The sequence below is a fragment of the Lathamus discolor genome, chromosome 1 (genome assembly GCF_037157495.1).
Source record: "Lathamus discolor isolate bLatDis1 chromosome 1, bLatDis1.hap1, whole genome shotgun sequence".
Classification (NCBI taxonomy): domain Eukaryota; kingdom Metazoa; phylum Chordata; class Aves; order Psittaciformes; family Psittacidae; genus Lathamus; species Lathamus discolor.
Window position 1 is genome coordinate 83462002 of NC_088884.1, and position 13188 is coordinate 83475189.

At 36.4% G+C, this 13188-nt stretch overlaps 1 protein-coding gene across 13 annotated transcripts in view; it reads left to right on the forward strand.

The window, feature by feature from the left end:
- The window catches only part of PLEKHA5 (pleckstrin homology domain containing A5), a 153956-nt gene that overhangs the window by 26691 nt on the left and 114077 nt on the right, over positions 1-13188 (forward strand). Inside the window, exon 4 of one of the 13 annotated variants that reach the window (XM_065683515.1) lies at positions 3598-3709. The exons of the other annotated variants lie outside the window; for them this stretch is intronic. Coding sequence (XP_065539587.1) covers positions 3598-3604 — 7 coding nt within the window. The 3' untranslated portion in view covers positions 3605-3709. Of the gene's footprint in view, positions 1-3597; positions 3710-13188 lie in introns of those variants that run through there. 13 annotated transcript variants of the gene reach the window in all.

Below are 13188 nucleotides of genomic sequence, written 5' to 3' on the forward strand. Positions count from 1 at the left end.
ACTTTTAATCTATTTTTGTGCTTTTATATGTGCATGCATGTCTATGAAGCATCTGATTTTTAAATCACTTAAAATGGATTGGACAAGGATTGAATGTGACAGCTTTTCTGCAAAATAAGGCTTATTTTGTGCTTATGTTTTGTTTTGGTTTGTTTGCCTTTTTGTTGTTAATTTTTTTAATTCGGGAGTAGTTGAATATTTGCCTACAATTATAAGCATAGATGTTTATGGTTTGCTATTTGGACTCTAAAATGTTGTTGTTCTATTACATAAACACAGAACACAGAAAACAGAGTTAAGGAATGATAAACTGAGTGAATTTTGACCTAGGTAGCTGATAATACTGCTAGGTTTGAGAATCTCAGCAGTATAATATATGTAAAGAAGTTGCATTAAACAATACTAAATAAGAGTAGCGCTCCAAGTATGTGTTGGCAGTGCAGACATAAGCTACCAATACATATTTATTATTTGACTATTTGTTGATGAGGTGCATTCAAACAAACTGTATGTTATGAAGTCTTAGGTGTATATAGGTTTTTCTAGGTGCTAACATTATTATATATTTATTGATAAGATACAGGGCTGCTTTAATTTTTAATTTTTGCTTTTCAGAAACATTTTTTCAAACATACAGAACTGGAAGTAGGCTGGAAAATAATGCAATCTTACCTTATTATGATTCCTTTAGCTTTTATTTATATGGTGTAGCTCTAAATATTAACTGTATATATGATAAAAAGTGTCAAAGCTTCATTAAATTTGGGGATTCTGTTGTTACTTACTTGCACTGTGTGATTTTTTTTTGTGTGTGGTTTAAGTCTGTTGCAGTGCTTGTTACAAGTAAACATAGCCTAATTTTATGTTTCAAATATAATTTCAAAAACTGGAGTTCCCTCTCTCATATGGGAGTCCAGAGTGGGAAGAAAGGAACGTGGACTTTCATAGAAGATGTGTGTACTGATGGGCCTATCTTTATTTGCTTTTGTTTGTTATAGACAATCTCTTATAGAAGTTAGGTAACACATAAGCTTCGTTTGGGGTGTTTCACTTGTTCCATTTTGACCTTTTTTTGCCTTTTCATGCCAATAGATTTAGTAATCTTATTTCATAGATAATTTTTTCTTAAAGAAATAAACTGGTAGAAGGAAGTCTGGGATTGTAATTGTTGGCACGCTGATGTACACATAAACTTGTATGACTTGAGATCTTTTTTGAGTTGACTGGGGTTTATGCTCTGTCTGCAGATTTCAATTAGTATAGCTTTCCAGAGGTGAATACAGATGATTTCAGAGGAAAATAACTTTGTCTCTTTATGTGGGAGGAAAGCGACTAGTACAGCTACCGTCTAACATCCCTGTAGTCTCATTCCTCTCTCACAGAGTCTTCCTCTCATGCATGTCCCTCCTTGCCAGTGTATATACAATGTTAGTTTGTCTTACAGCTTTTGGCACCTGAACAAGACCATCTGTGTCAGCTTGAGTGCACTGTGAGGCTGCTACTAAAGGACTTGAACTTAAGGACTGTTGATATACGTGTTATTGCGCACTATCTTGATTGTCAGTCAAAGGGAAGCCAGGCTAAAAGATTATTAAGGGGAAAATGCGACCGTGGAGAGATGAATTGATATGCATATCTAATGACATGACTACAGTAAGTAATTTCAGGCATGCCTGGTGTGGGGTAGGGCTTGGAGATTATTAATTCCTACGAAGCTGTGAAAACAGGTAGAAGGATCTAATCTGCATGGGGAAAATATTACGGAGAACCTCAAAAATTTATTCCTGTGTGAGATGTTAGAGAATCCACTACTTAATCAAGAAGTCTTTCCTGAGTGAAGTTTCTGGAGCTGAAAGAGGATGTGTGTGGGTTTTGGCGTGTTTGCTTTTAATCTCTGGCATACTTCTGTACTAGTTCCAGACCAAAGCTATATTTCTTTGTAGTTACGTGCTTAGTTTGAGTTTGTCCCAGTTTGATGGCTGACAGAGATTTCCACTGTGCTTTTGCATCTTCAACATGTCCTAAAGTTCTTAATGTTCACTAGTAGAGCACCGTGAAGGCTGTCTTAATAGACATTTTCCAAAGTATGATGTTCACTAGCATTCAGAAAATAGAGCAAGTGTGAACTTTGGGGCACCCCCTAGGAAGAATCAGTGTTGGTGAGATGATCGCTGCAGTTAATTTTAGTTAATGCTCCTGGAAAAAGAAATTGGAAGCATAAACGAAAAACCAGTGCGATGGAGATTAGACAGGAGGAAAATCTAACCTAAGGGTGCATGGAGTAAAGTTTGACATTTTGTTGCAGGCAACCACAGCTGCCTGTACCATAGTGGCAGTAGCTGCTATGAATAGAGTAGATTGGAAATAAGTAAATTATGCTTTCCCAGCCCCCAAGGAAAAAGAAGTTGGGATGATTCTTTTTGAATGGGGTAGTTTCATATGGACAAAGCAAACTTTTTGTAAGAATAAAATTATTATAAGCAGCTTGTTTATGGGGCAGGCTATTGAGAACCACTTACCTGTTGAGTCTGCTTCTTTTTCACTTGGTCAAACCTGTTTCAGAAACTGAATGAATGTGAGTCATGACTGCAGTTCTGTCACATTATATGCAAGGCTTTTATCTTTTATCTAACTCATGCTAATTTCTTTGTGGTTTTTGAAGTAAGATCAGTGCGCATGTGTTGTAGGGTGTCGTGGTGGTGGGTGGTTTTTGTGGTGGGTTATTTTTGAGTATTCAAATAGCGCTCTTCTAATAGAAGTGTTATTTTGGAAAAAAAAAAATGCAGGGGTTTAGCAGAGGGCATGGAACCGCAAAAACTATACTTGAAAGCTACAAATGATACATGATTATTGAGGATGTTTAGACGGGCCCAGTGTTAGGCTACTTTTAGGCACAGCACTTGTAAAATGAGATTATGCACACCTGGTGGTAGTGCTGTCCTTGTTCTAAAGTGACATTTGAGTCCCGAATGTATGGGTTTGGATTAATTTGCCTAGAAATTAATCTTGACATTGCAGCTTGATTGCTTAAGAGGGTACTGATTGCCAGGATACTAGTTCAGAAATCTGAGATTAATTTGAGAATTTGAGATACAGATTGTTTTTTGATTAATGAAAGGATTGGAGAAACAGAACTTAAGCTTGTTGAAATGACCCAGGTATTACACTGTAGTCTTTGCTTTTTCTGTCATAAGGCAGAACATAAGTTAGGATAAAGTGGAGTAAACACTTGTTTAGACTAATAATATGCTTCAAACCATAAAGCAAGGCTTGCTTGCTTTCATCTGTGGAAGGAGTCCTGTTATGTCTGTTGCAGCAATGTGTGAAAGTGTCTATTTTTTGCTGTTGAAGAGCTGTTGTAATACTTTTCTCTCTTCACTTTGGGGTTTTTTTTATTTATTTATTTTAATGGCCTGACGGGTACCTGGATGTTTAATCGGTTTTCCAAATTGCGAACAAATCCGGCCAATGTTTTTCTTGGATACCTATCAAAATGAGCTATCCTGTTTACAATACTTAAGTGTCTTTCTCATCTGACGTCATTTTTGCATGTTTTATCATTTTAAATAGCACGTGCTTGTGAAATGTTTTCCATAGGTGCTAAGCATCCCTTTTGATGAGCATTTGATCAAATACAAGCACCTCATCTCTGGGAGCAAGAAAAATAGTTGGTTTTTTGTGATTCATTTTACTTGAACTCAGTTGGACAATGGAGAACAATCGTCAGCAAAGTTGGATTTATTGTTTTAAGAGCAACAGTGTTGTAGCTGTTATGACTTATGCAATGAAGCTGTGGTGAATGTAAGGTTTAGTGAGATTTAACATTATTACTATGTTGCACAGTGCCGTGTACATGTAATTATAGTTTTCCTAGGTGGTGTTGTGGGTGCTGAACTTAGTTTACAGCCATTTACAACCAGTTTAGGACCTCACCTTTCAAGTGTACAGCAATGTGTAGTTAAATAGGTAATAGCAATAAAATGCTAGCTTTGTTGTTTGCTGCTTTGGTTCAAAATCAGTGTCTTAATTTTTTCACTTTTGGTCCACTTCTCACTTAAATTACGTCAGTGCGGGCATCGAGGAGTCTTAGCAATGAATTATTTTACCTCCATCTATAAATGGAAAAGGACTAGCACAGAAGGAAAAAGTAAACATCCTTTTAGTACGCCAGTGCTTAATTGGAGTGTATTCTTCTTGCTAAACTACTGAGTTTATGGTTGGTGTGGTCAACAGGAAAAACTTGTTTTAGGCCTCGGGGCTAGTACCTGATGACTGCTGTGAAGCTCTCCTGGGGTTTTCTTTTTTTCTTTTCTCTCCTCCCCCCCCCCCCCCCCCCCCTTAAAATCATTTGGGATTATACAAGCTTTAATGTTGGTGTTGACTTTTCTGCTTTCTGGAGAAATACTGTGTTATACTGGCATGAAAAAAGGAATGAGTGAAAATTTTTAGACTTCATAAGCACAGCTTTGTGTAACTGGGATTTATAGCTTTTTAGACCAAAATATTTAAATAAATGTAGTTTAGTGAGATTAAAGTGTAATCTTTTTGGAAGAAGATACAAAAAGAGACAAGAAAAATCCCTCAAGGCAGGAAGTAGTTTCATGAATGTATGTGTGTTTTGATTTTTAACATGGAAAATGGAAATATCACATTGGTACCTACCAGAAAAATGATGATAAATGGAGTTTATATGACAACTCATAAGTTAAAACAAACCCAGCAAAAATAAGTAATAACAATAATAATAACAACAACGAAACATAAAACAAAAAAGAACAAGGACTGTTTGACGCAATGTAGTGGTTATAAAAGTTGTTCATCTTTGGGGATTTTGAAATTTTGGATTCTTTGTCTGGGTGAGGGGGAAGGGCTAAGCGTTTTAAGGAGGAGTATGACTCTTAGAAGATCCACATTTTGCATTGGCTTGCACTTTGTAGCTGTATGCTTACGTTAGTAATAATGCTGGTGATGCAATGCTTTGTCTTCCAGCACATACCACAAAGGATAGCTTGTATGTATCACTCTTTAGCTCTCTAGAAGTCTAGATGGATGTATGTTAATTAGATCATTCCTAAAAACAAAAGAAAAAGAAAACCAAAAACCTGAAAACCCCAACCAGCCAACCAAAAACAAAACCAGAAAACCACCACCAATGGCCCCAGCTCCTGCCCCCGCCCCCAAAGAAAACCCCACCCCCCCAAAACCCAACCAGACACAAAAACAACCTGTAAAATTCTATTCTTTGTTTTATTTAAGAAGTTATTTGCTAGGGGGCAGGTAAAAGTAAAATTTTTGTAATTAAGAATTGAAACATATGCAGCATGGTTTGATAAATCTGAAACTGGTTTGCTTGGTTTTTTCAGCATTTGTAATTTTTGGGCTGGTGTCAAGACAGTCCTTTCTGTATGCAATCCAGTGTTATCATTTAATTGTTCTTAAGGTATTTTACCCGAAGTGGTTAGAATTCACCATTATCAGTGAAATTACATTTGAGCTTTTGAAATAATGAAGTTGAATAGTTATCAAAAGTGATAGGTAGTTCAGAGCTACTTATAACTTCGTCTTCTGTGCTTTAAGTGGCAGATGCAACCTGAAACCAATCCTGGTTTTCTGAAGGAAGTTTCTAATCTGGTAATAGCAGGAAATGAACTACACTAATATGCTACATAAATAAATAAGTGCGAAGAACCACTGTTGGGGGATAAATATTGGAAACTTGCGAGATAAAGAAAGCCAAGTTGATCCATTAATGACTCTATGTTCAGGTAGATTTCAGCATTTCAGTGTGGTTTCATTTAAGAGATTACCTCCCCACTCTTGTACCAAAGGTTATTTTTTGTGTGTGTTATCCTTTTAGGAAAACCAATACACCAAGAGACATGTCTGGTTTTTATAGCACAATATAAAGAAAATCCATGGCTTAGAGTTTACAAATTAGCATGTGTATCGATGGGTGAGCTGCAGGTAAACATAGTCCTCTTGTAGGTACGTGTGATAGGATAAAAGCAAACAGACAACCTGTAGCAAGGGAAAATTGAATTAGGTATTAAAAAATAAAAAATACCTTGGGGGTAATCACATACTCGGACAAGTTGCTCAGAAAGGTTGCTGAATCTCCCTGTGGGGCTTAACAGGTCAAGACCCTGAGCAACTTGATCTGTGTTGGCCCTGCTGTAATTGAGGAACTGGTCTAAATGATTTCCAGAGGTCCATTCCAGTCAAAATGATTCTGTGATTTTGGATTCTGCCTTCCCTGCTGCAGGGGTGGAAACTCCTGGGACTGAGGTGGGACTGGCAGCTGCCTTATAATCTGTTTTAGGTCTTCAGTTGCCAGAGTGCATCTCTGAGCTGTGTTGTAGGTATTTGTAGGTATCCCTTGCTGGAGGGGAAAGTGGTAAAGAAGTGTATTTGGAAGTCTTCCCATAACCTCAAGTAAGCTAATGGAAATAGTAACTTTCTTTTTTTTTTCCTTTTTTTTTTTTTTCTTCTTACAAGTTCTGAAAGGCATGTGGTCATCTACTGGGTATGTAACATATGATGGGATTTTGCTCGTTTGTATATTATCTTTAATAGGTATCAATTGACATCTTAACTAGTTACGGATCCTTATCAACTCTTAGTTGTAGTAGCTCTTAAATGTGAAAATACTGATGCCTTACTTTTTCTTCTGAGAAATGTTAGGGATATAATTTTGCTTCTGCAGTATTTCAAGTGCTAAAAATATATTTAAAGTCCTGGTAATTTTATAACTGTCTGGTAGCTGCAATATGCATGTATGTTATGGATATGACTAACAACCATATTCTTATCTTTCCATCTACATTAAAGCGAATATCTTGGAAGTCTTCTGTCAATCAAAAAGTAGTTTCTAAATGAAGACAAAATACTGAAGTCGGCATCTGAGTTTTACTGCTCCTTGGGGGCAAGGGGAAGAGCCCTTTGAATTCAAATCCAGAATTTGAATTCTTTCACAAGTTGGAGTCAAGATGGTCACTGCTTGACATTCACACTTATGCCAATGAGTAATTGTTACCCAGGTTTTATGTGGAATTACAGAAAAACATGAGATATAGTAGTCATCCTCTTTTGGATTTTTAGTGGGTTTTGCACCAACAAATAATTTTATTTTTTTTTGTCTTGCAGTCATGGTTACACCTTAGGAATCCATTTTAATAAAGACTACATTGTCAGAACATTGGTAGTGTGCATTCATTTGCACTGTTGCCTTCCCTCCCACCTGGGTAATAAAGCCACCCATCTGATGGTCCATTATTGGCCTGTAAACAGCCCTACTAATTGGAAAAGATAACAGAATTGGAATTATAAACCCTTTATTTGCTGGAATTAAACACAACCCTGCGCAAGGCTGTTTGAGACACTCCTAGACCATGCTTTACTGGTTTGTAGGCAAAAACAGGAAAAGAGAGCATGTAGACAAAAATAACTTTATTTTTTATGAAGTGTGGTGGTCATATTAATCTGAAATATCCCAGACAGAACTAAATATCCTGCCACTTGCTTGCCCCGAAATCTTTCTGTAAAGTAATGCGACATCACCCGTTTTTCAAATAGCCTGGCTGCTGGCATTTTAAAATCCAGCTTCCTACGAAAGTGCGAATAAATTATTCTGTGTTGTTGGTTTACTTATTTTGAGAACAGTGAAACTATCATGCAAGTTTGGCCAGCTCCCTCTGTTGGAAATTTGTGAGATTTCTGTTCAGTGGTAGGTTGAGCATCTCTCTAAGTTGGAGCACTATTTCGCTGCTGTGTTTTCTCTACGGATTCTTAACTCCAAGCTCTACGTTTTGTCAGCCAGAATGAAGCACTGAAGAAAGTAGTAGCTTAAATTTTCTTCCTTCTGTAACTCCATTTCAGATATTAAATCTGTGGAACTGACCTATGGCTATTTTGAAGTATTTGGAAACAAAACCAAATCTAACTGAAATGTGTAGTGTTCACAAGTCTTTTGCACTATCTGCTCCTATTTGTTTATTTTACTTGCTGCTGTAGTCAGTTACTGTTAAAGGTGCATTCTATGGTCTTTATATTTCACATAGTTTAAAAATATCCTGTTCCTTACCAACAGGAAATACATAATAGTCAATATATTAAGTTTCTAATGTATTTACTTTGTGTTTTTGTCTCTCTTCAAAAGTTTTCATGGATTGAGACTGGTTCAGGACTTTAACCATGTTGTGAAGTTATGTGTTAAGTAGTGAATCTTTCTAGTTTAGCATATCTTTCAGCTAAGTTGGAGTTCTCTTCTTTTATGAAGTTCCGATAATCTTTGGTCCTGCAAGACTTTGAGAGCTTTCTGTTATGCCATTTTTGAGATCCTTTGCTGCTATTTTCTGTTCAGAAATTTCCTAGTTTTGAAATGTCAGTGCAAATTAAAGCAGAAAAGTAATAATTCTTAATTTGTTAAACATTTCAGCTCGTTGACAGTAAGAATTTTCATTAAGGCCTACTTTTTTGTCTTTCCTAGTTTCACTTAGTGGATGCTAGAGGCCTTTTCAGTGAAGATGTTTACACAGGGTGTATTACGGTTGCACAAGTATTATATTGAGCCTTTACAGTTGAGAATCTATAAATCTTATAATTTTTTGAATGTACATGCTTTGTTTGAATACTTGATGTAGAAATGGAAAAGTAGTTCATTTTCTTAAATATGTATAAGTGCATAAAGACTGACAATACTAGTTTTAACTGTAAGTATTTTTTAGCAAAAATACCTGTTGTAGCACGCTCAGCTGTAAAAGCATAGAACAAAAATACAAAATATGTTGTTTTTCCTTGTGCCATTATAGAGCAAATTGCTGCAATCTGTCATTTTTTTTAAGTGTGAAGCATTTGCACAAAACAAATTGACTTTTTTTTAAAACAAGAACAACACTACCCCCCCAAAAAAAACAACACCCCCCCCAAAAAAAAACAACACCCCCCCCCCAAAAAAAAAAAACAACAATAAAAACAGCCAACAACCAAACTTCAAACAATGGAGTTGCATTTAAATGGAGATGTGAACACAAACTCTGGCAACTCAGTTCATTAAAAGGTTATAATCTGAGCCCCAAAGTAGTAGTATGTACTACCAGAAATAATGCAGCTGGAAAAGGGGTCACTTCAGGTATGAAATAGGGCTCTGGCATAAGTTATATCTGTCATATAGTTAGATATTAATATGAATTTGCATTATCTGCTTTATCCTAGAGTGAGTAGTCATTGAACTAAAATTTTGTACCCTGGACACAGAATCCTGGGCCAGTTACATATTACTGGGAGACTGTTACATGCAAGAGGAGTACATAGTTGTGTTTTGCAGCAAAACCATGAAATGTGTGTTTCGAAGTAGAATGTATTTATGAATTTACTTGAACCTTTCAGTTTTGTAAATGAGCAAGTGATTATGATTTCGACTTTACTTCAGTCCAGTTTGTGTGTTGAGAAATTCAGAAGCTAAGCTTCTCCCTTATAACCCAAATAGTGCCTTTCCAATGAAATTGTGTTTGTACCATGTGCTTACCAATTACTTTGTGTTGAAATTTTTTTTTTAAATATTTGGACTCAATAACTGATCTGCTATTGGATCAGTACAGTATTTAATGCTCATAAGAAATCGAAAACATGAAATATGAAAGCTTAAACAGGTGTATTAAAAAAAATCTATTGTGATAAAAATTTGTTCAGGTGCATCATCACAAGTACTAAAGTAGAAATTATTCTGTGTGAGGGTGATGAGACACTGGAGCAAGTTGCCCAGAGAAGTTGCCCCATCCCTGGCAGTGTTCAAGGCCAGGTTGGATGGGGCTTTGAGCAACCTGGTCTAGTGCCCATGGTATGGAGGTTGGAACTAGATGATCTTTAAGGTCTCCTTCAACCTAAACTGTTCTATGATTCTGTTAATCTAAACTGCATTGTTAACTGGACATACTAGTGTTCGGAGGTTTAAAGCTTTAGTTTCTACTTCTGATCATGCTGTTAAAATCTGCACAAGTGTAGTGCATCTTAACATTTTTAACATATACTTGGAAGATATTTGTAAATGGAGATGTTCAGACATTCTGCAACCAGTTGTAGAATGCTGGGGGTTTTTTTTTTTTTGTTTTTTTTTTTTGTTTTTTTTTTTATTTTTTGGGTTTGTTTTTTTTTGTGGGTTTTTGTTTTGGTTTCTGTGTGTGTTTTTTGTGTTGGTTTTTTGTGTATGTGTGTTGTTGTTTTTTGCTTTTTTTTTTCCTTAAGATTTGGACATTCCTTCTAGGTGCTCATCTCTACTTGATATCCTCAGTTATCCTGCTGTGTTGTCCCATCTGTGTTTTAAGCTTTTCTGATGTGTCCTTTACTTCTGTGAGCACACTAGCTCCTCTGTAGCCCCTTGTTTCCATACGAAAAGGGTGGCAAAAATGTTAGTAGTTATGGCAATAAGCAGTTTGAGGGACCCCACCATGCCCCAGTATTGCAGTATTTGTCTTGCCAATAAAACACTAACACAAGTCTCAGCTTGTTGTTAACTTTTTTCTTGTTTTGATTGTTGACTAATGGAGAATCACACTTGAAAATGTCATTGTTTGAAGGGCTGCATTATCAATGTGTTTAGGTGTTAAACAACTCTGATTTGTTATAAATGGAAATTCAGAAGAGGTGGTGAACTTAAAACGCATAGCAACTTCTAGTTGTCATGGTGCTTCAACTTGAAATAATTTTCTTCAGTATTAATGCTGCTTGGATGTTGTCTTTGCTTTTAAGTAGTCACTATTTAAGAGGGAAATGGCTCTGGGAAGAAGTGATGAGAAATTATTTTAGAATACCTAATGTGACTAAAAATGAAGAATTGTCAATAAAATTCCTTCATTACTGAAGAATCTGTGTGCACCTTTATTTTGGCAATATAGGCTTTTGTGACACAACTTCAAAACACCAAAAAAATAGTGGGTTATGTCAGGCTGCCCCCCCACTCTGTGTAGTGAGTCAGTTCTTCAAGAAACAAATACGAAGTTGAGCTTGTCAAAACATTGAATCAGTAGGCTGGATCAGTCTCCACTTTATTTTGTCCTTGTGTGTCAATCAGCTGCTTTGGTTTGTGCATGCTTGCTCTTCTGCTCCCAGTTCTGAACTGACAGCCCCTTTATCAGTTATGTTAATGTACCTGTGATTCTTTCTTGTATGATAATCGAGAAGATTCCTTGTCAGACTGGACATAGCACTTTAGGAACACTTCGAACCTCCCAGAGCTTTGGTATCTCCCCTCAATAACTTTCAGTGCCAGAGCTGTTAAGAGTTAGACTTGGGTCCCCCATGTGGAATTGAGCTGCATTACGGCTCCTGCTTTACCAGCTGGAACCACTGCTGTTATTTACTCTTCTTTTTTTTTTTTTGTGTGTGTGGTATTTTTATTTACTCTTCTTGTTTCAAATGAGCTTCTTCCATATGTTCACCTTGAATAAGACCTTTGATTTTTGACAAGATAAAAGTAAGGAATTCTCTCAGTTACTAACCATTTTATCTTCTCAGAAATAACAAGGAGTTGCAAAAGCCTATGAATTGTTGCATGACTTTGATACATAAGTAGTAATAAACTGAAAATGGTAGTGTAGAAGGTAACGGTAAATGAATTTCTATTGAAATTCATTTCAAGAGTTCTAATACTGAGCATTTCTCTGTGACAGTTTAGCTGCATGACGTATAAAAGCTATCCAAAAATGTCTCAATAAATAACTTCAGGAATTTGTCTTTGTTTTGTTTTTCATGAAGTACTTTAAGCCAGTAACTTTTAATTTTGAAAAACTTGACTTTACTGCTTTACTGTAGTCACACAAAGGTTGCATCTGGTGGAGTTACACTGTACAGTGAAAAGGCTAATTAACTCAAGTTGCATAATGTAAATGTCAGATTGCAACACTGGCCTCTTCAAAGAGCTTGCATCATGTTTATTGAAATGATCAATACTGTGTGAACCAAACATAGTAATTAACTCAAAATGACTAGGTTTAGACTTAATTTGTACATCCATATTTTGACTGCTACCTTGTAGCTGCTGAAACTCAATGTATCTTTGCAGACAAAATAGTATTTCAGCTTGTATGTTAAAAGTCTTAGCCCTGTGTTCAGTTGAGGTTAGTATTCGCTCTGATTATTTGTGAGCCCTCAATAGAGAAATGAAACTACTAATACATGTAGGAGTCAAAGTTTCCTTGGAGGATTTTTTTTTTATTTTATTTTATTTTTGGTCTTGGAAGCAATGCTCATTTTTCTTTTCTACTTAGTCTTCTTTATTTCAGGCTAAGGCATAACAGGACAGCAAAACTTCTTAATACTGATAGATGACCTCTTCAAAGCAGTGCCCTGCAACTGTTCAAAGTTTCCTAATGGGCAAAGCTGAAGTTAAGTTGCAGCTTTATCCCTGCTTCCAAGTACAGTAGAGCAATGGGTGCTTATTTACTCTTGCTAGAAAGCTCTGTGCATTCCAGCAACATTTTACTCAACTTCCTCTCAAAAAACTCCAGAGGACCACTCCTGTAGCTGGAATGGTGTAGGCTGTGTACTACTGTCTGACTGAACGTCTTTTATTGTCATGTTTTCACCTAATAAAAACTTGCATATTTGACACCTCCATGTTGGGTTATTCAGCTGGGAAGTTATTTTGGAAACAAACAGAAAAACCATAGTGAAAACTGCCTTCGAAAGAATGCTTTTTTTTTTTTTTTTTTTGACGTTGCTGCAATTGGTTTTGATGAGAACCAGAATGTTTATGTTCTGGTTCTCAGTCTATTGCTCTGCCAGCTCAGGAGCTCTGTCCTTACTTCAGAGTCAAGAATAAATCACATCATCTCAGACAGCAGGTGAGGTTTTTGGAATGTGCCAACAGATTAGTCTTCACGTCTGTCAGCAGTCAGTACAACTTAAATTGGTTTTTACTTAAGGTGATGTAACTGAGCAGTATAGTGGACATAGCTGAGCAGTATGCTAAGTTTGAGATAGAACTTGCTGGCAGGCAAACCGCTGTAACTTCCACATCACCAACACTCAAGTTGTTATTGTAAATGGGATAGTGTTTTGAGTTGGAATTCCTAAGGGATTTAATCTTGTAGCTTCAGGCATCTCAAAAATGATCTCAAAATGAAGACCCTTGTGCTGACACACTGTAGTGTAGAGATTCCTGGTCTGGCTTTTGAAGAGTTAGTTTACACTCCA